The 27,164-nt window shown below is 40.0% G+C and overlaps 1 protein-coding gene across 1 annotated transcript in view; it reads left to right on the top strand.

The window, feature by feature from the left end:
- adamts3 (ADAM metallopeptidase with thrombospondin type 1 motif, 3) overlaps nt 1-27,164 on the top strand; it is a gene marked incomplete at its 5' end in the record, with an annotated part of 149,063 nt that overhangs the window by 24,757 nt on the left and 97,142 nt on the right. The window contains one exon of the mRNA XM_083904897.1: nt 6,867-7,023. Within this exon, the coding sequence (XP_083761023.1) occupies nt 6,867-7,023 (157 nt within the window). The remainder of the gene's footprint in view (nt 1-6,866; nt 7,024-27,164) is intronic.

Here is a 27,164-nt window from a genome sequence, read left to right on the forward strand (position 1 = left end):
TTTGAAATTTTTGAAACCACGATTTCATGAGAATCACGTTAGATATAAAAAAACGGGAGAGAGAAAAAAAAAAAAAAACTTTTTCGATCGCAGCTACTTCCACAGACGCTTCCCACAGCAGCGGACGGGGCGGAACCGGGTGTGGTGCAGGTTTGGCGTAGTGCTGTCCGTGGTGCTGGATCCTCAAATGAGGATCAGCACCACGACGAACATGGAAATGTTCTTCAGCAGAATAATTGAATTCAGTTCGAGGTTATATAATGATATTATATAACGGCGCATGAGCGGACTCTCCCGTCTCGTCTGGAAAATATTTCCTGAACTCGTCCTATTTTCCAGCATTGCCGAGGTAGTAGATGATCGTCAATGAATACCACGTCGTCAATCTTGAAACGGTTAGTCAAGGTGGTTGAATTTGAAGCATAAGCAGATCTTAATGACAACACTCATCTCTCCAACTCTCGATACTGCCACTGTTTTTTTTCTTTTCTCCAGGACAGTGTGCACGTACAATAATCATTTAAATACAATGAAAATTTGGGGGTCAGTACATCGCGATGAGCGTGCACACAGGCGCACGTGGCATTACACTTCATCACCCGTCACACTTCATTATTTGGTGTACTCACAATACGCGTGTCTGTATGCACGTGTATCGGACACGTGTTTTTCAGTCTTTATGCAGGCGTAGGCGATGTGGTTAAGGTGTTTTAGTATCGTGTGCTGGCACAAAATGCCCCCGATACCGTGCATGGCCATCAGAATGGGTCCTCTTTTATACATATTCCTGTGGGTTGGGTGGTGTGTATTCCCTCTTATAATAAATCAGGTGGATGTAGGTATGAGCAATCTCTGACCAACATGTAATTTGCATAATAACAACAATTAGAAGGTCATTTATAAAAAGTGTTATAATATTTCCATGATCAGTTTGCGGAAGCTTAGCCTTCTCTGGCCTCTTAATTATCCTCACCATTAACATTATTGTCACCATCTTTCTTCACACCATGGCCTATTAATTATACAGTCATTTCATCTGCCCCATTGCCTCTGTTTTTCTTTGTTGATCCTCAAGACCTAGGATTATTATCGCAGCGTGATATAACGATCAAAGAGGAAGAACCTCAGCTTCGGTGGAGCGTGATTGATGGAGGAGGCAGAGTTTTGACTCATGTTAACCCCTGACCCCCAGGAACAATTCAGCCTAGATCACCTGCTGGCCTCATTTCTTAATTCCACTGTTGCTGGGGAATTGACACTGATCAAGGAATAGGTAAAATCTGTGTGAGTAATTAGGGGGCAAATATGGTTCAGTTAAAACATTCCCTCTACACAAACTTTAGTTCTTTAGTCTGATAGTTGTTGATCCATGCAAGAAAATGTGTTTTGAACCAAACCAATACTGCTCTCTTTAACATGTATAATAAATCAACTCTTCACTGCCACCTCCTTCATTCATGTTGAGATGAGGTTTATGTGTCAAATGCAGACCTTATTTAAATATAAATAGGATGTCATATATTAAATATACTGTTCGACAGTGTCTTTGGATTTGCATATTTTTTTTCTTTTAGTCCAATATCAGATCCAGAGGATTTACATATGTGAAGTGAGCAACAGCGCAAGGCAGAATATCTGCATATGTGCTTGGGTTTTTAATGTCTCTCGTTTTTTATTACACTGTGGATAAGTGATGGACAGAAGACGGAGCTCTTGGACAGCCATTGAAATTGATATGTTTTCTCATTTATTCTCTCTTATCCCTGAATAATGGGATTGAACAAGGTGCATGCATGAGTAGAATCAAACCTCCTTGTTTTGCCAGAAAAAATCAGGTCCTCTTGAACTACAACAAAATCTAATCATTATGGCTGCTGAATTTTTTCTGCTGCAGTCGTCGGTGCCTGACGTTTGCACAGTACCATATGTGCACAGTCAGACAGTGTTAATGTAGAGGCCAGGGCCTGGGCCAAGGCCTGTGGACTGTAGCAAAGGAGCTGGACCAAATGACTGGCCAAACAAGAGCTGGAAAGAATTCCTCTGGAGCTCTGTGAGAGGCGTCTCTGTCTGGGCACAGGTGCACAGTAACAGTTTTTTTTTTTTTTTCAAGGCAACTTGCTTTTAAATCGATAAACATAATTGTTAAAACTTAAAATGGGTAGCGCTCCTTCTGCCAAACAGGGATGGCTGTTGCAGCAGCGAAGTGACAAATGTATTCGGCAAATATATTAAGTCTGTGACTATTGGCATTGCATCTATGTTGTTAATTAATTTAGACTTTAAACAAGACTGAAACCTTATTTGTGATCTGTTTTCTTATACCATTTGGGGAGCACAGTTGTTTGTGTAGCGCTAAAAGTGGAATTCCAGCAGCTATAATGAGCCCGTTCGAACCTGGGCCCTCATTCAGAAAACTGCATGGGATTCACTTGGCGTATGTTCAAAACACGGAAAGTGCTTAAACATTCTCATTTATAAAACCATGCTCATGCACGTCCCTCGCCAGTTCACCAAAAAAAAAAAAGAATCACAATTAATTTGGTGCAGCTTTTGCTTTTAAGTTAAAAACAAACAAACACAGAAACATATTCATTGATCATCGACTGATGGAGGGAAAATCATGGCTGAGGCACAGAGTAGATGAATTTCGCCCCAATGTGAGAACTTGTGGATGAAATGGATGCATTCAATAAAACATGGTTTAATTGGTGGAAACAGTGTCAACATTAGTAATGCTAAAAAGGCTGAATGTGGCATATCCACAACAGCATGCATTTGGCTGTGGTGCATAAAAGTTCTTCAGCTCCTCTGTGCACTTCGGGTTGCGGAAGAACGAGTGAGTAGCCGCTGCTTGAGTCGATGTTCACTGTCACAACGTTAGTGAATGGATTAGACCAGGGGTCTCAAACGCAAATGACGTGGGGGCCACTGAGTGCCTAGTTTGGTCAGTAAGGGGCCGGTGCAGTCAACTTTTTGAGAAAAAGACATGGAAATAATAAAATTTTTGATGATATTTCACATAATTTCACATTAAAAGTGATTGTTTTGATATGTAAAGAAAAAAAGTTGACAATATTAACGTTTTTATGACATAGAAAACATAGTGCTGTCAAACGTTAACGCGTCAACAGCGTTTAACGGCGTTTAACAGCATCAACACGTTTCCATGACGACTGACCGGAAAAAGACTTGCGTGACGTCATGTTTATGTGACTCCGGGTTGTTAAAATGAGTCTCTAAAGTAGCGCTAAACTTTAAAAACAGAGGCACACATGCACAGTGCACAGTTACGCTGGTTATTTGTAGCGCTGCTCTTTTGGTTTAATAAACAGACTGCTCTAGTTCCACTGTAGGCGTGCTAACCGGCGCTAAAAGGAGCTAATGCTGCTAACGGAGCTAACTGGTAAAAGGTGCCTGGACTTCGTAAACATGTAAACATGACGTCATTCGCGTCGTCATGGAAACGTGTCGTGCTTTAAAGTGCGTTAACCTTTTGCACAGCACTATGATATAGTAACATAGCAACATAACATAGTAATTAAAAACATACAGAAAAACTTATTTGGAGCTGCAACTAATAATTATTTTTATTATCAATTAATCTGTAGATTATTTTCCTATTTACCTGAAAATATTCACATTTAAGAAGCTTAATAAAAACATCATTAGAAGCACAATTTAATTATTATTATATTGTTGTAATCCATGATGGGATGCTTGGGCAGTGAGTTTAATGTGTCCTTTTAGATTTTAAAGGGTCAACGAGGATGCAGGACGTGTTCCTCTAATCTCATCCCTGTCCTGAGTCATATCACTTATCGTACCAGAGTCATATCCCTTCCAGATTGCACTAAATACACGTCTGAATGTACCCAATCTGGCCTGAATGCAACCACATTTGGACGCGTGGCCACATTCCTGATCATGAATAATAACACAATACATTCTTCTCAGGAAAAATGAAAGACCACCTCCTCAGCTGATGTCATCTCTCTTTCTCTGTCACTTGGACATGAACACACTCGCACACGTTGGCGTCAGACACATCTGGACAGTCAGACTCATTTGAAACATAATTTTGTTTTCGGGAACAGTCTTGACGTGAATGTATTTTAACTCTTTAACACTTGAAAATTGACTTGTTTTTGATTAGTTTAACCATAAAAGGGCCAGAAAATGTCCTGTGAGTAGGTGCTTTTGACCATTTTTCCAGATTAACAGTTTACAATTTACTGCATGTTAGAATATTGTCTTAACAGTTTAAAATGAAGAAAAACGAGACGTTTTATTTCGAAAAACACTGTAGCTATAAGTTTGAAATTTGTACACAGTATAACACATATTTAAAATAACAATAATAATAGTAATAATAATAATAATAATAAATTTCTTTGAGTCTTTGTCTCAGTGTGCAAAAACAGGACAAAAAATGGAAACAGAATACAGGTGTTTTTCCAACTCTCTCCTCTCTGGTGACAAAGACACTGATTCGCCGGCTTCCTGCAACAACATGAGAGAAATTACCACAATAACCACATGGTGGCTTCGACTTGCAATTTTTTCAATGGCACAAACCGTCAAGTAATTACAGTAATGCAAAGTGCGCTTGTGCAAACGTGTCGTTTTCCATACGCTCGGTGTTTAAGGGTTAATACAGAGCAGCGGAAGCCCCCGATCCAGGGTCATGTGGTCACAAGAGATGAATTCACAACACGTTTTAAGGCCATCTACGTGAAGCACTCATTCACATGTAGGACAGATGTTTAAATGGTGTGTTTTTGCGCCTGCTATGCTTCATGGTTTGAATTGAATAAGCTGTGCATTCAGTGTGTTAAGCTGGACAGCTGTGTGCGAATCGTGTATCTCCCTTAACTACGGACATGACTCGCTTCATATTGCAGGAAATCTGTGTGTGGCAGGTTGCCATCATGAGGCAATTTTCTACCAATATGTCACTAATGATATGGAGCTTTGCGTTCACTACCTGCAGCTGCTGGTAACCGCCGCCTGGTAATTGCAAACACAAAGTTTGTCGGTAAATAAAACGAACAACCTGTTTCTGTGTCACAAAATAAAATCACAGCCTAATCCAATGAACCACGGCATAATTATTGGTGTTAAAAAGATCATGAAGGATAAGACATGGCATTGGAATTCCTGTTGACTATTTCTCTTGCTGCTTGGTTCTTTAGAATAAATAAATACCGACATTTCTGAAGTACTGTTGTTACCCTTGGGAGCCTTGCATGTTCACATCCTTTACTCTGTGTCTGTTTCCATTCAGTCAGTCTCTCTACTTGTGTACAAAAAGTACCGGTAGTTCCATGATAACAACAATATATTACTTAGCGATACATCAGGATATCTGTCCAACTGAAAAATGAACGTGATATAAAGGAGTCATTTTTTTCACCCCTTTTACACCTTCATCCTGCCGTGTATGTCCAGATAACTTCCATTCACATTCTTGTCACAAAGTCCTGATGCTGGTGAGGCCGATCTGAGTGGAGATTGTTTAGAGCACTGGTTCTCAAAGTGCGGCCCGGGGGCCAATGGCGGCCCGCAGAAACATTTCTGGCGGCCCGCAGAAACATTTCTGGCGGCCCGCAATGAATTACAGTTGATGGTTTTAATCCAGGAGTGACTAAGCTTGTTAAATTAAAAAAAGTTTATTGGACATTACTGGATACAGACCAGTAAGTGTAAATAAAAAAACACTGGGTATTTACCTGGATTCTATATGGTGTATTTTAGTGTGTTATTGGGTTATAAGCTGGTAATAAGCAGGTAGCTACAGCCCCCAATTACTAGCTTATTTACCCAGTAAATATATGGTAACAGAAATGTGTTACTTGGTATTAATCAGTAATTAGAAGGTAAGAACAATGGCCAAAATTATTATAATTATATATATTATAATTATAAAGCGCTATTATATTTATGTTTAATTACGTTATATTACTTAACGTTAAACTGTAGAACTGCAATCTGGTCATTTAAATGATTGACTGATGATGATGACTTGACTACATACTAGGGCTGATATATCGTTATCGTATCGATATCGAGATATGAACATTCAAGATATTAATATCGAAAAAGCGACGATATAAACGATATGGATTTTCCCCCGCGCTCGCCCTGCATGTACAGCTCCGGCAGTCGAAATAAACATCTTTTTTACGATTGCCCTTGAATGCACCACTACGGCCAGCCAATCACAAACCTTATTTCATGCTTGCTGTGGATCGACAGCTGAAGCAAACCAATGACAAACATAGGAGGGCGGGAGGGAGACGGAGACTGAGACGCACACTCACACACATGACATACAGTGGGAAAATTAAAAAAAAAGAAAGAAAACAGGTGATAATATAGCGCAGGAGACGAGAGGTGCGTTAGCTGCTAACGGTTAGCTGCTAACGGTTAGCTGCTAACGGTTAGCTGCTAACGGTTAGCTGCTAACGGTTAGCAGCTAACGGTTAGCTGCTAACGGTTAGCAGACTGGGACTTGAAGGAGGACCAACAGGTTTGCGTGATGACTGATAACGCATCGAACATTAAAGCGGAGCTGCAGTAAAATATGTGATGATGATGAAAAATTATTTTTTATTTATTCTTTGGTAACTTTATGTTAGACTGGCAGTGAGTACTCATCAATAAAACTGCACTTTCCTTGTGGAAAGTTTCCACAGTCTTTTGTATAATGTTTTTATTTTTCTGAAAAATGCTTGGTTTTCACCGAACCTGTAGTCATATCGTATCGTATCGTATCGATATCGAGATATCTGTAATGAATATCGAGATATGAAATTTTGTCCATATCGTTCAGCCCTACTACACACTGACTTGGTCTTGCGTTGCAGGCTGGGATGATCCGCACCGACTCAGACGAGTACTTCATCGAGCCGCTAGAGCGAGGCACTCAGGAGCTGGAGGACCAGGGCAGGGTCCATGTGGTTTACCGCAGATCAGCCGTGCTGCAGGCCCCCTCGGACATTTCTGTGGACTACCAGCCGCACGGTAAGACAAACAAACAAACAAACAAACAAGCACAGGAGCAGTTCAGACCATCATCACGATCACTATCACTATCCATCAAGGCAGCTCGTACTTACTCGGGCTCTGCTGTAAGAAATTCAATAGTGAGGAGCCATTCTGTTCTAATATAATCTTGCAAATCAAATTGTATTGAAGCCTTGATGATGAAAGGCCACTCTGGAGGTGCAGAGTTTGAATCGGCTTCAATTCTTACAAGGATAACACAGTAGTTGTGTTAAACTCCTCTAATTAAATCTGGAAGTCTCTACTTCGAATTCATTTGTCATTATTTTGACTGCTTCATTAAACAAATTGTGTCCCATTTAGGGCTGAACAGTTCATCAACATTTCAATCAATAATCCTGCAATTTTCAATATTTCTTAAAGCCAACATGTGTGTCAAATTACCATTTTAAATGTACTATTTTCCTGACCTATATACACATGACATTCAACAGACTGAAGAAAGCATCTTTGTTTCTCCCAGATCTGCAACAAATATCACACAGTGATCATTTAAGATATGTTATTCAAATATAAATGAGAATCATTATGTAATTATCTAATTATGTTCCCTCAAAATAATCACAATTAGATAATGATTCAGAATCGTTCAGCCCTCGTTGGATTACTCAGTCAAAACATGAGGGGAAAAAAAATAGTCTAAATACTCCTGACTGAATTTCAATAAACACAAAGTGACGGCACATTTTCAGGCAACGGAATATGAAAATACTATTCATTTGATCACATCGATTATAAACGATAAGTGATGGACAATGAGGCAAGTTAACCTGAATTTACATTGTGGGCTTCTAAGCATACAGGTAGGGCTGTAATAATCATCTGACAAATGAATTTTTTTCACATGAACACACTTCTCACTGTGATTTAAATGTCACCTGCCTTAAAATTCAAATCAGGCAGTTGGTTGCCTATTTTGTGATCGTCGCCATGGGGTTTGCGAAAAGTGTGCCGCTTTTCAAGTCTGAACAATCCGAGATGACAGGAATCCAGCAGGGAAGAATCACCAAACTGCATCGTAAATAAACCGAGGATGTCACAAGCAGAGAGTGACATTCTTTCGCTCTGACAGTTCTTTTGTATTTCAATTGATAATGGAGGTGGAAAACATGATTTCCCCTGCACCGATTGCTTTGATCACAGGGGGCTGTTTGCATGTTTGTGCAGTAGTGTGCGTCTGTTTGTGTGACTGTGCTGTGTGTTTTGCTCCTGTGTTTTATTGTATCCCGTCGTGTCTTTTTCGAGTAAGCTGGACTCTCACCTTTTGTTCCTTTTGCGTCTTCTGAAGGAGTCTTGGTGTGTTTGACTGCAATATACATGCTCATGTACTTATGTTGCCCCCGAGGTGAATTCATAATCCCTTTAAATCTGTCAAGGACGACACCCAAACACCCCTCAGAAGAATATACCCGTGGTTGCTGCTGCAAACCTCCTGGAAAATCAATTTCACTGACTTTTGTTTCTGGCTGGAACTTGTTCATAGTTGACGCTGACAGTAAATTCATAATAATGGCAAAAGCAACACCATTTTAGTTTCTATCTTTCTACTGTTATGAGTCGACTCAGAGTCACAATTTCCAGATTAAATGTTTTTATTTATCTCCTGATTTATATTTTTCTCCTTTGGTGCTCCTGCTTTGTTTAACCTGGGATTTTACCGTGGCAAATAATAATCTATAAGTTTTATATATACTTCAACTACTTTTCTGCACTCGACTAAATGATAGGACTCTTCAGTATGAAGCAAGCCCGGCAAATCCCAGTCAAAGGAGTTCGCTCTTGGCTACTGGATTTACTTGAGTAAAGCTGAAGATGTTCCAAGATCCAAGAGGCTTATTTACTTCAGAACTGAAGAAGCTTCTTGGATGAGAGGTGAAACATCTGTGTCTCCACGAGTGAGAGAGGGTGTGTGTGTGTGGGTATGTGTGAGAGAGAGAGAGTGGCCTTTTATTATATATGACCAATTTAATCAAATACGGGTAATATGAAGTAAATACCACTGGCACAAAAGATCAGGCTAAAGAGATCAGGGTGACTGACTATCTCTGATCGTAATGAGGACATCCCATTTCCTGCCCCATGTGAACATACAGTGCATGTGATGTAATTATTAGTTTTTTATTCTTGAGGAGTGATTTGGAACAGTATGGAATAGACACATGTAATAGTATGTACGATGGTCTTGGCTTTCAAATCAAACTAAATTATAATTTTTTTTAAATTCTGGAAATAATATCCAGTTTAAAAAAAAAAAAAAAGGTCACCATAGAACAGCATATAGTGGTATTGTTTGCAGCAATACATTAACATGTCACATGCTAAATGTGAGTGTGTTATTAAACTTAAACTTATGGTCCAACACACACCAACACAATAGTCTGCTAGACTCTGTTCAGTTGGGGGTTGCAACATTCAGCCGGTCCCCACTTTTGCTCTTTAACCTAAACCAAACCTCTTGAATAACGTATTCCCCTCCTCGCCTGTTACCCACAATGCCCTGCTGTTGTAGTCCGCTTTCTGCATTTTTGTTCGCTTCGAACAATCGAACCGAGACCTACGTTTTTAGGTGGATCGGAGTCCGGTTGCGCATTCACACCTCCCCAAATGGACCGGACTTTCCAAAGTCCAAACAAACTAGGATTCAATTTAGGTGTGAATTCTGGTGTGAATGCGCCCTAAGAATGATAACAATATTACCACCAATTACCACCTTACCTTATATCTTCATATAGTTTATTATTGTTTGGATCTCACATACACCATGTCTAACATTATTAATAGATTCATTCTACAATCGCAGCGTCTGCTTAACAACACCTTCTTTTTTAGAGCTAACTATTTGTCTTAGACAAATAGGATAATAGGTTGCCATTGGAAATCACTTAATACACTGTCTGTGAGGGAATAGCTCTCACTTTACAGCGCTATTGCACAGCAAGTGCTCACTTCAGCGTGATTACATGGTGCCAAAGTAAAACATATTATGCACTGGTCCAAATGAATAGACCATATCAGTGCTCTGCGATAAAGAATCTATTTATGCCACTTCCTGAGTTGCAGGGGTAGGGTTAGGAGAAAGAGCTAAGACATGTTTTCCTATTTAGTTGACTTACAGTTTAGTACAGCTCTTACAATACAATTTGTTTTCTCTTTATTCTTTTGGGCTCGTGCTGACAGTTCTCTGTGATGCAGAGGAAGGAAGGCATCTGATAATTGGGTGTGCATTGTTGTTTCCCATCTTTCTTATGTCACTTGTACGACCGTTAATTGCGCCGTATATGAACAATAATAGAATTGTTTGCAGAAAAAAAAAAAGGAAGCAGTACTAAATTAAGACCAATTTGATATGCGGAAGAGACAGATTACGTTGCAGAGCTGAGGCAAATGATCTGGCTCATTGAGTCGTGTCAAATTTCCCATCACTAATCTGCTATAATTCTTGTTCCCAACCCACACGCGTCACTCTCAGCAGGGGTGGTTTTCATGGAAGGGGGCGGCTCATTTATGAAATAACACAAGACTGTGCTCCAAGGAAAAGAACCTGCACACTTATAGTTGTCCTGCTGCTTCTTTACATCTTTATTGCAGTGACCATGCAAAACTGCTCGGTTCATGAGAGTTGTCTGTTGCCTCGTCAGCTTATCCACTGTATATGCTAATATGTGATTCACAGGAAACAACGTTTTGTTTCAGTGATTTCAAAGGGTTCCTGAATGACATTAAACTAATACATCTGTACAAGACTCACCTGGATTGTAATTGAGAAATTGGATTAAATTGTGTCTCTGGTAGATTGTTGATACCAGAAATGTCCTCAAAGGAACTAAAGCAAGTCCAGTTGCATATACAGTATCTAAACTCCAGTCTTGTGTTAAGTACGTAAAACCAATACTTGAGTAAAAGTACAAGTATCTTATCAGAACTTGACGTGGTAGAAGTCACATTTTAGTTAAGTTTAGTTTATTTATTACATTTAAATAAACATTCAATATAAACACGAATGTGTCCAAGTCTTAAATGAAAAGGAGCAGAATGAAGACTAATCTTATTTATAATCAACCCTTCATAATCAATTTACATAGTATATAAAACTAAATTTCAATAATATACACAAAATTAAACGAGTAAATTAAATAAAGTATAGATCTCTGTTCCTTTTAAGTTATACTTGCTTTCTCTTAATTTAAAACAAATACTGTAATCTACTAATTCATAACAGTTTTAATTGCCTTTTAGTGACATTTTACAATAATCCTCGAGCAAAAAAATTACAAAACTAAAAGTACATGACTGTACTTAACTATCAAAGTCATTTTCTGATGTACAATGTACTTGGTGAAGTAAGTAGTTTATAATGACATCTAGAGGAGAGGCTGAAATTTACAAAAACTGCTCCTCTGCTCACCCCCTCCCTTCCCTGAGCTCTACGGTATCCTCAGCCGGTCAAATGTCGTCTTCGTAGAGAGTGGAGGCGGGACTTCCGCTACATGACTTTTTGAAACACTACGAAAATGAAACAAAAACTATTATACAGCGACTAGACAATGCAGGAGCACATAATATGTATAAAAAAGTGGATTTTGAGTTATATAAACCCATAAATACTACACAGTGTCCCTTTAAGTTTGAAAAGTTAAAGTATTAAAAAACTACATCAAGACTAGAAATGCACCATTACCATCTCTTCTTCTGATTTTATTTGGTAGTAACGAGTAACAAAGATAGTTAGAGGAAATGTAGCAGTGTAAAAATGCACACATTATTTAGTAAATGTAGTGGCGTTAAAGTGAAAGAAGCTAGAAACATAACTTTCATTAGATTGTCGGCAGCAGTGCAGTGACCTTTTCATTTGGGAAAATGTCTGCCTTGTTTTGTTGCTGCTTTGATAAAAGTGCAATTTCTGTGCCGTGCTTTCTTAATGAACTGTGGTGAAACAAGATTTTATCAGCTGGAGTTAAAATGTTGGCATATCTATTTAAGTTTTTCTTTTCTCACATCAGTTTTCTGTCTTAAGGTGATGTTTTACAAAATATAGATAGGTTTTTGTTTTGGTTATAAAGCAAGGTTTTACTTTTTAGAGAATCCAACATCACATGAATCAATAAATAATAATAATAATAAAAAAAACAAAAAAAAAAACAATGTGTAGAATTTTTATTCAAAAACTAAACAAACCCTCAAAGGCAACATTAAGTGTTAACATCGATTCTATTAATACTTTGGGAAGATTCTTTTTTACAACATGGCCATCGCTGCTGTTTAATTCGCGGCTTTGCTCCCTTCATGTCATATCGTTGATAGGTTTTCTTATCTATCTTGGATGATGAAGGTATGAAAGATGAAGCAGGTCATCTCAGTGATGTCTTGAGGCCAAGAAATTGTAAAATTGATTTTCCAGACACACTGTGATTTCACTTGTGTCATTTTGCAGTGAGGCAGTAGGGACATAAAAAAAACACACACACCTCGTCTTGTAAAAGGTTTCTATGACTTTTGCTTTTCTTTGATCTTTTAAAATCCATAGAATCTACATGAATATGTTTTCCTGTAATTTAATAGGGTTTTTTTGTTTTTGTTTACCTAAAATGATCAAACACTTGTCAAAATGTGTATAGATCTGACATTTGGTGTTGCTCAGACAATGAAAAGACACTTCCGTTTCATATGTTTGTGTTTATTTCAAATCTGTGACATTGGAGTGTTAGATCGGTAATCGTTCCCTGTGAATGGACTTCGCGGGAACACAGGGAGCACGGTGTTGCTGTGATATGTGCTTTTCTATGCTTGTGTGTGTGGATAAGATGCTGTGTCTTATATTTCCTGTTATAGACTCAGTGTCAGATTGGGTGTAAGAACAAAAATGTTCAGGAAACTGCTCCTTGGCCTCCTGGTGAGACACATAGAAATTTAACAGATTGCACCAGATGGACAAAGCCATGTTTCCATCATGGTACAGTTTGGTTTGGTACAGTAAGAAATTTACAGCGTTACAGCTGCAAGACGGTAATGATAAGGATAATAAATAATAACCATGAATTTACAAGAGTACAATTGAATAGAGTTAAATAGAATATAATGTAAAGTGTACATAATCAACAATTTCCAGAATATTAACAGTATGGACTAGATATTTACATTATAGACAGAGATTGAGCATGTGATATTACATGTTGATATTGCACTTTTGTAAAAAGACAGTATATTGCGAATGGGATGAGGAGTCTGGTTATGTGTGATCTACTGAGAGCGGTGCTTGTTTTACCGTCTAACAGCTTTCATGAAGGAGCTGCTCAGTGGTGTCCTGCAGGGGGTGAGAGAGATTGTCCATCAGAGATGATAGCTTTGGTAGCCATTCTCCTCTCTACCACCACCTCCACTGGGTCAAGGGGACATCCAAGGACAGAGCTGGCTTTTTTTTAATCAGTCTGTTCAGCCTGTTCTTGCCCGTAGCTGTGATACTACTGTCCCAGCAGACCACTCCATAAAAGAAGGCTGATCCCACTACTAAGTCGTAGAAGGTCTTGAGGAGTTCACCATGCACTCCAAAATACCTTAGTCTCCTCAACAGGTAGAGTCTGCTCTGACCCTCCTTTTAGAGCGCGGAATAGGTGAGATGTCGATTGTAGATTGTTTTGTCTAAAAAAAAAAGTAGCTTAACCATCTTTCACTTGTAACATAATATTTAAAGGTGCATTATGTAATAAGTCTAAAGCAACTGGCCATACAATCCTCCTAATGTGTCACAGAGACTGAGGAATAATGTTCATATAACAAACTGAACTCACCAACAACAACAGTACAGCCAAAATATTTGCATTAAAAAAAATATTTTGCAGACTGCAAATCATGTTTGTTATCATGTTTTGGCATGTGGCGCCACCTACCACCGTCTACCAGTCATTGCAGTCAGTAGAGTCTCAGCTGCCGAGCAACCACGGGTTGCCAGTTACGTCAGTAAAAACGAAACCTAAAAGACTTTGGTATATTGAATTTGAATGATGTAGTAACCGTTTTTGGCCACATTCTTACATATGGTGCCTTTAAATCAGTTTGTGGTTTAAAGCATTTCCTGCAGTACATATCCACACAGTCTTACTGTAGTGACTCAGCATGGCATTAATATTTTGTCAACTCATGTTCCCCTGAAGCTGCTGCCGACAGTCATCACTGTCAGACACGTTGTTGTCAGACTGTGGAACACTAGTACTCAGTCATTTGTGTTTTGCCTCAGGCAGTAAACTCTGTCTGGGCTTCGTAAAGATCTGGCAGTGTGTGCACAGCATATTATGGTCTGTAGAGAGGCTTTCCCCCGAAGACTAATGTGAAGAAACCATGTTTCCTGTTTGTAATTAACACCAGAGTGTGCTGCAAATGTCACACCATAACACAATTACCTGCAATTATCGGCTGTTGCTAATTTAGGTATGTAACATGTATGTAAGATCTCCAAAGACATCGTCCCAAAGCTGCAATGGTGACACAAGCACATTACACCCGATTCTGGCCTCACTTCTTTGGTTCCCGGCGTATTACAGGATCAATTCCGAAATACTTTTGTTTGCTTTTAAATGTCGACATGGCCTTGCTCCACGCCCGCTTCTCGGACTTGCTTCAGTGCTGCGCTCCATCGCGGTCTCTCAGATCTGCTGATCAGCTGCTTCTGACTGTACTCAGAACCAGGCTGAAGCTCAGAGGGTCAGACCGGTCTTTCGCAGCCTTCACTCCCAAACTCAGGAATGAGTTACTGTTCCAACCGGCTCCTCTACTTCCTGTTTTTAAAGCTCCTCTTAAGACGAACTTCTTCTCCTTGGACTTTGATGCAGTGTGAACTGTTGGTGTTGTGCAGAACTGCTGTTTTCTCTGTTTTTTTTTATAGCCTTGTGAATGTTAGACGTTGTCTGTTTCACTTATTTTATACATTTTTTCCTCATTTTTTAAATGGATTTTTTCCTGTGTTGTCTTTCATTTTAATGTTACTGTACAGCACTTAGTGCCGCATGGTTGGTGTAGTAGTGGTTAGCACTCTTGCCTTTGGAGCAAGAAGACCCAGGTTGATCGGAACAGGGGCCTTTCTGCATGGAGTTTGCATGTTCTCCCTGTGTGTGTGCGTTTTCTACAGGTTCTGCGGTTTCTTCCTACAGTCCAAAGACATGCAGATTTGTGGGTTTGGACACTCTAAATTGACAGAGTGAGCATGACAATAAATGGTTGTCTGTCTCTGTATGTGGTCCTGCGATGGACTGGCGAATTGTACAGGGTGTGACCCTGCCTATTGACCTATGTCGGTAAAGATTGGCACATCAACCCCCAAAGAGATAGACTATGGATGGATGGATGGATGGATGTACAGCACTTTGGGAGTGTCGTTTTTAAATGTGCTCTATAAGTAAAGTGGATTGGATTGGATTATTAGTAAACACAACGCATGACCACTTGCCTCGGGTTAATGCACAGTAAATTGTTCTCAAAAATCAAGGGAAAGACATTAGTACTTACTTGGTAGTCCAACTGCCCAACTGCCTCTTCACCCAGTCTTACTCGTCCTCCAAGAATCTCAATGTCAGTTGACTTTTGTGACATTTCAAGTTCTTCGTTTGTGTTCAGACCAGTAACAGAAGCTACATTTTGTGCCACTGTGTGATTCTTGTCTTGGAAATCATGGAAAATTTCCGTTGTCTGGTGCAAGTGACACAGATTTAATCTAGTCGTGCTTTGCATTGACTTTGTTTGCCGACTCATTCCAGGTCTACGTTACTTTTGGTGTGAATGCAGCATCATACTGGTTTGAGGTCGAGGCTCTGTGCAAGCCTTTGACCATGTCTGGAATCAAACTGGGGAAAAAACTGTTTCTTTACCGACCTGGATGTATGCCAGTTAAGCCCTCTGAAAAAACAAACAAAAAATCTTATCCACCAAAAATTTTCTTTCATCATAAATTATGACTGAGTCAGCATCTCTTTTCTCCCCGAAAAGTTCACTCCGATTGTGGGAACTGGTCCTCTCCTGTAAGAAAAGATTATACTGCTGTTTATGGAACAAGAATCTGAAAAAAATGGAATAATCCTCCAACTCTTTGCTTAATTTTTCATTTGTACCAGGTTTAAACAGCTGGGAGCATTGTCTACTTTCCCATCAAACTAAATTCTGGTACATGAAATGCCAAAGAAAGCGAAGAGAATCCAGGGGATTACACTCAGAGAGGTGATAATAATCATTCAGAACATTTTCTTGACAGAGCACCACTGGATAAACGGTGTGAATCGTGGGAGAGTTCAGCTGGAACGGACCCTTATAGAAAATAGATCAATGTTTACCGTCAAAACATATTCCATTAAGACCCATTTATTCAGTGTTTTTTCTAAGTAGATTGCAAACAATACATTTCTCATAGTTGGAGCACCATTAAAATATAAAGAAAGTGAGTAAAGGTTTAAACGAGTTTAAATGAGTTCAATCTTGTTATTTTGAAAATGTTCAAGAATGAACATTTTCAAAATAACAAGATTGAACTCATCTACCAGATTAAATGTTTCGGTTAAATTTTATTTCCTCAGCTTTCAAATCTTAGAAACTTTGGATTTGTTTGTTGCTCTGCATGTGAATTCTACCATATTGAAAAGCATGTCACGTCCAGTAATTGTGTCGTTTTTGGTCAAGTTAGATATCAGAGGTGCACGTGTGCGCTTATAGATACACGGATGAAACCTTTAATGGTGAAGAAGAGCTTTAAAACGTGTAGGATCTGAAGTAAGGATTGCTGTAAAGACGTCAGAAATATAATTATCCTCATTAAAGTCAAACATAAGAGTAGCATGCATGCGAGTTCTGACTCCAAGACAAATAAAAAATATTTTGTTGGCAGCAACTCGGTGCTCTTTCGATATCGATGACACATCAGCCCAGTAACATTCCTGAAAATAGGCTGAAAAACATCCCTTCCTGTAAACATCGTCAGTGTGAAATGTTGCTGGTTTTCCACGCTGACTGGAAGGAGTGGGCAAATAAAAGAGCTCAGATGTGCACTGCGAACAGAATAATGGTCCTGGAATAACAGTTACTTGTGTACAAACAAATGGAAAACGTGCCTGGAATGATAAAGTGAACTGCATGGCGTCTCATGGAGTCTCCTGTCTGGTCATTGTCTTCTGCTCTCTTCCATGTACAGTATTTATATATACATATATATCCAGATAACCAGGTTTCTGTCACATATAATCATATATAGTCATTACTCCTGGGAAGCCATAGTAGTTTGAAAAAACAATATCAGCGGCAGTTTATCTTACAGAGAGTGGGTGTTTATCAAGCTGGGGGAGTATTATGGTTTATGTCTTTATATTATCTTGTTCTCATGCGACCATGGTAGGTAGATACATCGACATAAACATACTCTCTTTTGGCATCTTTTAAATTGAAGCAAGATGGTTTAAAAAAAATGCGCATACAAAATCTCGACACGGGAAGTATGAGACCGTATCGCTGCACATGTGACAATGCAATGTGCTACTGCAGCCTTTTCATGAATTATTGATAGATTAGTCCATTAAATGTTAGAACTGTCATCGAGAATGCCCACTTACCCGCAGAGCTTTATTCTGAGGAAAAATTGGAGGAAGTGCTCCGAGCACAGTGGGATCATTAGCTGATAGTTGCATGCTGATGACGACACAGCAATGATAATACACGGATTCAAATGACGGGAAGGTCATTACAAACTGAATAACACTTCACACGTCAGCCCCCACACACACAAACACACACATTCTTCTTGTCATTCTAAAGTTGTGAGGACAGATACAAATAATGAATGATCTACATTAACCATCACACATGAATATCCAATCTCAAACCTTCACTATTTACCTAATTATAACCGATGTAACCACGCTATTAAGAAAATGAATAACACCTTTCAAGGTATCCATTGCAGCCTGAGGATTTTCTGGCAGTTATTTACAATTTAGTAACGTAATTGTAACGTAACATCATTTAAAATGAAGAAAAAACAATACGTTTTATTTGAAGGTGCCATGTGTAAGAATGTGGCCAAAAGAGGTTACTACATTCAAATTCAAAATAATGAGGTCTTTTAGGTTTCGTTTTCTGACGTAATTGGCAACCCGTGGTTGCTCGGCAGCTGAGACTCTGCTGACTGCAATGATTGGTAGACGGCGGTAGGTGGCGCCAAAATATTTTTTTAATGCAAATATTTTGGCTGTACTGTTGTTGTTGGTGAGTTCAGTTTGTTATATGAACATTATTCCTCAGTCTTTGTGACATATTAGGAGGATTTTATGGCCAGTTGCTTCAGATTTATTACATAATGCACCTTTAAAAAATTATCGAACGCTATAGTCGTACATAAACACCCGATTTTGCATGTTAAATTTGAACTGTATAAAACATATTTAAAATAACATGTGTTTTGAGGTTTTGTCTCAATGTGCAAAAACAGGCCAAAAAATGAAAACTATGGACAGGCGTTTTTTTCCAACTCATTCCTCTCTGGCGACAAAGATGTTGATTTTCCGGCTTCCTGCAGCATGCGTGAGTGAACGTGAGCTACATTTTGAAAATGAAAAAGCATTTCTGTTAATGCAATTAAATTTGGACTATGACCCACATTTGCTTCCATACAAACGTGCCGACTGCGATTCGCTCTGCGTTTACGAGTGAAAAGGCAGGATTCTCAGAAGACAAAATATCTTCCACGCAACCATCAAACAGCACACGCTCTCCAGCTAATCACGTTGACAGATGGGTGCGTCTGATGCCAGGGAAATTGGAATTTTGTTTGTAACAACAAATATCTGGACTCCTTACTCTGACCCTGAGATCGTATCTGCTATTATCTGGCCTGGAGCCCGGGTGAGGGATTCACCCTGCACAGCACTGTGGGATTAGGATTTGTTTTCACATGGTCGTGAAAATACAGCGAGAAACTAGTCCAAAATGTTTGAGAGTGTACTAATGACTTTCACAAGCTTTGACAAAATAAAAGTCTGACTCTGAAAGAAAAAAAGATCCAATTCGGTAAAGGAAAAATTGTGATTTATATTTGTCACACAGATGTGTTAAGCAGAGTGTGGGTTGGCTGAGTGTGGAGACCTTTGGTGAGCTGGCAGGAATGAAAAACATCCAAGGGGGAAAGAGACAAAAAAGAGAGTGGTCTGTAGTGCGGTAGTTGAATTTTTCACTGCTGCCGAGCCAGTAACTAAGCAAATCACTGTGAGCACACAACTCATATAGGTGTGTACCTGAAGCAGAGCGAAATCTCACTGCTTATTTGAAGGCGTTGCCTTCTTTTAGTGAAAGAATCCCATACAGTAGCTTCCCAAAAGGAGCAAACGCTTGACAACACAAAAAATAATATATATATATATATATAAAAATAAAGCCAGTATAAAATGAATAAACATCTGAGAGGAGCAGGTTGGGGTGGGTGGCCATCTGCCTCCTCAATTTGGGTTGAAAGGAAGAAATGGGGAAAGAGGAGAATGAGGTGGCGAGAGAAGAAAAGAGGTAACTGAAAGCAAAACTTTCCTATTTTCCCACGTTAGATCAACACATCATGGCAGAAGTTACCGTAAGAATGCATGCACAACATTTCACTGGCCCATGGCAGTGGTTTCGGAAATCGATTGTGATGTTTTGGTGAGGTAATTACTTAATATATTGTAGTTACTGCGAGTTCCTCTTACAATAAATTGCGGGTAGTCGGGGAGGAAGGAAAGTAATGACTTCAGCTGCTCAGAGAATGTATGCGGTGCGGAATAATGTGCTACTCCATGGTAAACGCAGCAAGCCTTGCTTTGATTAAATGTGTTCTGTGCAAAGTGCCTGTGTGCTTGGCTCTCTCTACCTGCTCTTTTGTGGCAGTGGAAGAGACGGCTCTTGGTCTTTGCCCAACTCTCCACAAATGCAGATAGTGCAGTCTGTTGTGAGAGGATCAGCAAAGTCGTTTCTCCTAACGGGCCTCAGGATTCCTTTGATTTACAAAAATGCTAAAGCTCTACAAAAGCTCCCAGAGGTCTGCATAAAGCCAGTGATGTCAGTGAAAGAGCAGACGAAGGCTGCACTTTTTTTTTTTTTTTTTCTGTCTGAAGAAAGTTTTATGTTTGCCAAGAGCTGGTGTCAGAGAGAGGGGCGGAGAGACGGAGAGAAAGAGAGGAGACTAATGCATTTTTTCACTGGCTATTACAAGAGATGCTGTCATGAGATACTGATGATTGTGATGACTCCCAAGATGGAGTATGACTCGATGGTGATACCGGTGAAGTGGTTAATCTTGGAAGGGTAAGCTGTTCCTTTTTTTTTTTAAAGATGGAATGAACAACACTCAGAGGCGATTCTAGAGTCTGTAGGGGCCCTAAGCAAAAATTCCCAGGGGGCCATTCCAACCAGTGTTCATCACCATTATGTTCTAAATAATCTGACACCAACGAAAAATGTATGACTTCAAAATATTTTTTTTTTCCAAAATGAATGTAATAACATGGAAAAACCTTGTAATTAAAAAGTATGTGAAAATATAAACGTAAAGAACAATAAAATACTGTAAATAGCTTTTAAAAAACTATATAAACTTAGTAAAAAAAATACATTACACTGTAAAAAACCCACATTATAAAACAATATAAATATATAGAACAATAAAATACGCAGATATGCATTACACTGTAAATAATCATCTTCATTTTCCAACTTGCAGAACGATAACTTCACACAGGTTAACGTGAGGTGGGGCCCCTTTAGGGAGGTTTCCTACTGAGATGTCATTGCCAATCGCTCATTGTTTTTTAAGGGGGACGAGGATGTGGCTGCTCACTGCACGTTTCAGTAAAAACAGTCCTCAGGCTCCGAGTGTCGGGGGCCCCCTATCGACTCGGGGGGCCCAAGCAGTTGCCTGCTTTGCCTGTTCACAAGCTGCGCCTCTGACAACACTTATTCAAAAGCTAAGAAGCCTCTTGGATGACAGGTGAAATGTCTTCAAACTTAACTCAAACACCTACAGCTAAATACTGAAGACAGCCATGACCTGGATGAGTGAGAACCTTGACAGACGTATACTTAAATAACAAGTCTTAATTTGAATGCAGGATGAGGTGGTCTTTCAGTCACTTCGGTATGATAATGGAGGACCTGTTAAATCTGACAAATTAACACTAACAGTCTAAAATAAAACCCAAGACTAAACCTCAGACAAAACCTTGCTGAAATAAAACAAAAACATTAATGAAACACAGAAAATGTGTGTAATTCACTGCTGGCTGAGCATTTTTTAATGAATTGCTGGTGCACTGATGTCTTGTGATAACAGCAAATGAATCCTCTTCACTTCACATGATTGAGCTTGACGAGGGAAAGATACATCTCTGGATGATTTTAATAGTCTGAACGTGAGGCAAGTGTTTTAAATTAGAGTGTGTGGGAGAGCATGTGTAGTGCTAAGGAAAGCAATTTAGCTTAATTAATTAAATAATGAATGAATGAATGAATGAATGAATTAATTAATTAATTAATTAATTAATTAATTAATTAAATAAATAAATAAAAAACGTGATCAGGTATTGTGTTTGGCTGGAGCGTTGTTAATGAAGATCCCTGGGTTAATGTGTTGTAAACAGTGGTGATTTATCTCCCCATAGTCTGTGTAAACCCTGACTTCTTTATGACCGATCGCCCACACGCGGACTAGAGTCTGGTCCTAATGAGGCAAAACCCCATTTATGAGATTTGCATTGTCTCCAATCTCCAGCAAATTGAATGCAAAGATAAAAAAAAAAAAAAAAAGTCTTGATCGTGGTTCATCTGATAGCTCTCCGTCAGATTGGAAGATATTTTCCACATTGCTTCACGTCTTCAGAAGTATGAACCCTGATCACATCTGATGAGTTCTTTCCATTCGAAAAACCTGGTGATAATTAGCTACTCTGGCCTTAGCCAAGGATCTGGAAGCAGGATGGAAAAGACCTTGGGAGCATTGAGCAACATTTTGAATTATAAAAAAAAAAAAAATGCTCAGTTGTATGTAATCTCCTGACACGATGTGAATCACTGAGTTGCTTGAAGGGACCTCTGGGTTTCTCTTTCTTCTTTCCATCCACTCTGCCTGCTAGGGAGAGAAAAATACATTCTTGATACTTGTTGCTCAGTGTTCCTGTGAGAGAAATACTGGCGCAGAACAAGAAGAGGCAAGATTGCGTCTGTTCATGGGACAAGAATTCGTTTGTATGTTTCCTGAATTCCTGGGAATTGCAACACTCACGACCAGCTTTTGTCAGATTAGCACTGCAATAATACTATAATGTTAAGAAATTGTACTATTCATATCGAAGAAAGGTCACGACTACTTTTGTGATTAAATGCAAGAGCGGGACAATGAGGTGAAATTAAAGGTCACATAGAGTGGTCCTGTTGCACATATATGTTAGTTATGGAGGTCTACTTACATACATTAACTTGTTTTTATGCTCAAAAACCTCCTAGTTGCTGTGAACTAGCCGATAGAATTCTGTCTTTTCTGACGATGTGATGAGCCGCGATATTTCAGACATAAATCTCACCCCCAGAAGACAGAGTGTGTTGTGATTGGCCAGCCAGCGCAGAGGCTTCCCAACTGTCTTGTGATTGGCCAATACCGGGAGTGACATAATCAGCACACCGGCTCTCAGAAGCACAGCTCCCCCCTCTGGAACGGTGGATGCACTGCTACTCATTATCAAAACATTGTTTTAACAGTGTTTAAAAATAGCTTCGTCACGACTCCCCGCCGCAGTCTCTTTTATGACTTTAAACCGGAGTCAGACACAGAGTCAGAAGACACTGTCGCTCGTGAAACACCCTACCAACGGACGTTATTCTTCTTCTGCGGTTCAATGTACGCAACCGGATGTGCCCGGACTAGTGCCCAGAGCAGGAGGATCTGCTGTTCAGGAGAAATGCTGTTTACGTAACAGGACCGGGTTTTTTCAGAGATCTCGCTGAGCCCGATATTACAATAAAACACAGCGTTCTCAGCAGTGGCTGAACTGTTTGTTTCGAAACTTCAGGGCTTCATAAACAAGGTAATAATGCAGATACACACTAAAAAACAGTGTTAATTGGAATATCTGGTCTAGGTCCGCTTTAACTGAAAACAAGTCAAATGATGTTTATCCGCCACTCGTGATCCAGTCATGACTGATGAGAACAAATGTGAGTATTTCACCATTTTTATATCTCCATTTTCTTTTAAAGGCTGCCAAAGAGTTTTCAAACCAAAAATGGAGCCAGCAGCGTTTACAAATGTCTTCATTTTAGGGCTATGGAAACTTGAGAGGAGAATGGCTGCAAGGTGTAATTGTAGCTGGTGTGATTCGTTTTAGAATGAAAATGGTTTGGATGTGGCCACAGACCAAGTAGATGAGTGGGGAAAAACTGAGAACATTTTATTTTCCTATTTAATTTCAAATTACCTCTGCAAACGTAGTCTTGTCTTTGTAACAAAGGACGTGGGCGACTGTCTTTTCCAGTGCAAAAATATATAATATACTGTCTAAAAATAGAATCCAAAAATAAATAATCACCTCTACAGTCTGAGAGCATTATAAAAAACAACAACAATAAGACAACAAATATGTTCCACACCTGAACAGTACATCGTGTTTATGTTGAGTGTACTAAACGGCTCTGGGATAGAAGCTATATTTTTTAGGCTTTTAGTCTCTGCTTTCATGGCTCTGAAAGGCATCCCAGTGGGCAACACTTCAAAAGGGTGATGTCCTGGGTGGGATGAGTGTTTAAGAAGCTCTTCTGAGGCAGCGTGTTTGGTGAATGTCCTCCAAGGAGGATAGAGGGCAGCTGATGATTTTCCCCGAGGCAATGGAATCAGAATCAACCAAACAATCATCAGTTTCCAAACAACTCTGAGGGCCTGTCCACACAGAAATGAGCGTAGGTGAATACACATTGTTTTTTTTTTTTATCGTATTGTCATTTCGTCCACCCGTAAACATCGCTTTGGGTGACCTGAAACACTATGTTTTCAACGGTTCACAGAGTGGGAACATCTGCGCCTTGCATTTTCATGTAGACTGGCATTCACTGTCCCTATCTTCGCTGTTGTTGTTGTTGTCATCATACTCTTGTGTTTGGAGATTGTTTGGCAGTGTGGCCAGTTAATGTCAATAAAAAATTAACTAAAGTCGGCCTGTAAAGACACTAGATATCACTTCAAGACGTCATGTCCTTAAGATATGGTAATGAAGAAAAAAACCTGTGTTGAGTGGAAGGGTTCAGTGCGGTATGGTATGGATTTTTTTGTTTTCCATTTGGAATAGTACCAAACTGTTCCTTCCCTTGGGGTAACGGAGTATTGTAAACTATATTTTGTTAATTTCCCTTCATTTCCCCTTTATTCTGTTATGGGTTTCATGTGGATGGAGACATTTCCTGAAATTATGCCGCGTTAATGGGAAACCTTTTCAAAACGACAGAGAAAAGGATTATTTATGTTTCGTTCTGTTTCCGTGTGGATGTCCTGAGATGCAGTTTCTCGGCACATGACACAAGACCACAAGCAGTATCCTCAGGAAACTGAGTGAGGTATAAAAATACCTCACTGGTATTTTTATACCAGGGGAGATTTAATCTACTATATGTGCAAACTGGAAGTCTGACATCCTCTCTACACACTTTGTATTAATGAGAATTGGATGCAGATCAGATTTTTTTCTTTCTGAAGTCAAAGATCAACTCCTTAGTTTTGTAAGTGCTCTAGACCCAGTTGTTATTTGTGGACCACACTTGCAGCCTCTGGACCTCACCTCTGCAAACCCCTGTCGTCTCGCCCACCGCTATTGTAACACATAGCTTAATGATGGCGTTGCTTGAGTGTGTGTGGGTGCAGCTGTGGGTGTAAAGAGTGTGGAGTTGGTTGCTGAGGCTGTGGAGAGGTGAGAACATACTCTGTGCAAGTGATCCAGTCTTCTTGGGATGATTGTGTTAAAGGTTGGGCATAGGTCTACGAGGAGCAGCCTTGCATAACTCCCCTGATGTTTTAGATGGTTAATGCTCTATATTTATATGCCTCTTTTCGAGTCTTGATGAGCACTCAAAGCTGCTGTTTTGCTTTTCACACCCGTTCACACCCATACTCTTACAACGCATCTACATGCAGTGTTTTTTCTACGAAACATATTGTCACCCCGCCTATTGCCCGATGTCAGCTGAGATAGGCACAGCCCCCCCAGACCCTCCAGTGGAGGATAAAGCGATTACAGGATCCAGATCCAGTTTCGCGGCTACTACTACTTTTTCTGCTGCCATTCATTGGATGAGGCCAGGACGGAAACGAGGACTCCGTCATCCCCAAGTCTCTGACCACAACAGCCGTCGCTACGGGTTGTGACAAACCCAGTGATCCAGATGGATCCTTGCATTTAAAGACGTTTTACTCTTTAAAAGTCTAGTACACTTGTCTGTACAATGAATTCGTTTACTGTATGATTCCAATAATTTTAAAGTTTTTTTAATAATCGAATTCCCTGAATTTGTGCGTTTCCTGTTCAAATACAGGGGCGAAGCGCGAGGTACGGCATCGGTGAGCGCTATGCTATCGCTCACACTCTGGGTTGATGCATGTGTGCCTGCTGCTCTCTCTCCATATGTCGCCAATATAATGTTTGCAGACCCATTAATAATGCACCCTGGACTGCTCACAGTCTGGCTATTATCCACAGATCCAAGGGGCACACGTGAGTGTGACAGGTGCTTGTTGCTGCTGCTCTTGGAGTGTGCAGAGCAAATGAGCTCTCTCCGCTATCTCCCACCTCTAACCCCAGCTCAAATATTTTTCAACCCATTGAGATCAATGTCTCTTTTAAAAGGGCCACTTGGCCAAGAGGTCAGCAACACACATTATAATGTAAATGATGTACGTTGCATACGTGTGTGTAAAGAATGCTGATGAGATATGAAACAAACAAGCCTGTAGTCGATGTGCATGCTGCCAATTGAATAGTGAGAATAGTGAGTTTTGGGTCAGTGCCTCACCAGCCATGAACTTCACTGCACGTCACTGGTGAGTAAGAGGAGGACGGCGGGGGAGCAAATGATCCTTTTGGGAATAAATCTGAGGGCCACACAGTTGACATAGTGGATAGCGCTCTTGCCTTTGCAGCAAGAACACCCGGGTTCAGACCTGGTTGGAACAAGGGCCTTTCTGCATGGAGTTTGCATGGATTTTCTCCGGCTTCCTCCCACAGCAAAAACATGCAATATGGGGATTAGGTAAATTGGTCACTCTAAATTGACCGTAGGTGTGAGAGTGTGAGTAAATGGTTGTTTGCTTCTATATGTGACGAACTGTCCGTGGTGTACCCCGCCTATCGCTCCCCTATGTCAGCTGAGATAGGCACAGCACCCCCACGACCCTCCAGTGGAGGATAAAGTGGTAGATAATGGATGGATGGATGGATGGAATAAATCTGCCTACTGTGAAAAGTCTGTAGCTGACTTTTGACGAAAAAAACAGTTGTTTTATTACATACTTCATGGACGATAATCAACGTCTGGTCTGCTCAGTCCATCACTTCCCAAACACTCCATGAGCTTCACTCGCTTTTCTGAGGAAAACTGCCCTCAGTGCGTTCCTCATCTCATGTCTCTGTGTTGTCAGGCAGTGGCTGTTGTCAGCTGGTGTGGCGAGTGTTGCTGCCTCAGGTATCTTCCCTCCATGGTCAGAGAAACAGTTTAGATCCTCACCCAGCATGATGTCCCCATTAGCAGCGATGAGGTTGCAGGGCCTGTGGCTGTGATGTGCTGGACACGTTGCCATTCCTGCTGTGTGCTATTGCTTCAAAAGACATCTTCAATCTTTCTTTTAATCTAATTAGGCTTCAAAAGACCTTTAAAACGTTAGATAAACGATCAAGGTAAACTGCAAAACACTGCCGAGGCTCCAAGGCTTTATTTATACAATCATTCAAGTGAAGTGGTCTAGGAGAGAGAGAGAGAGAGAGAGAATAACAAAATGGTTCAAAACATACAACTGTGTCTACAAATCCTTACCCCATCAGACACCTTTGTTTCCTTGGTGTGTGAACTAGCACTACACA

This window comes from Microchirus variegatus (genome assembly GCF_963457635.1).
Source record: "Microchirus variegatus genome assembly, chromosome: 18".
Lineage (NCBI taxonomy): Eukaryota > Metazoa > Chordata > Actinopteri > Pleuronectiformes > Soleidae > Microchirus > Microchirus variegatus.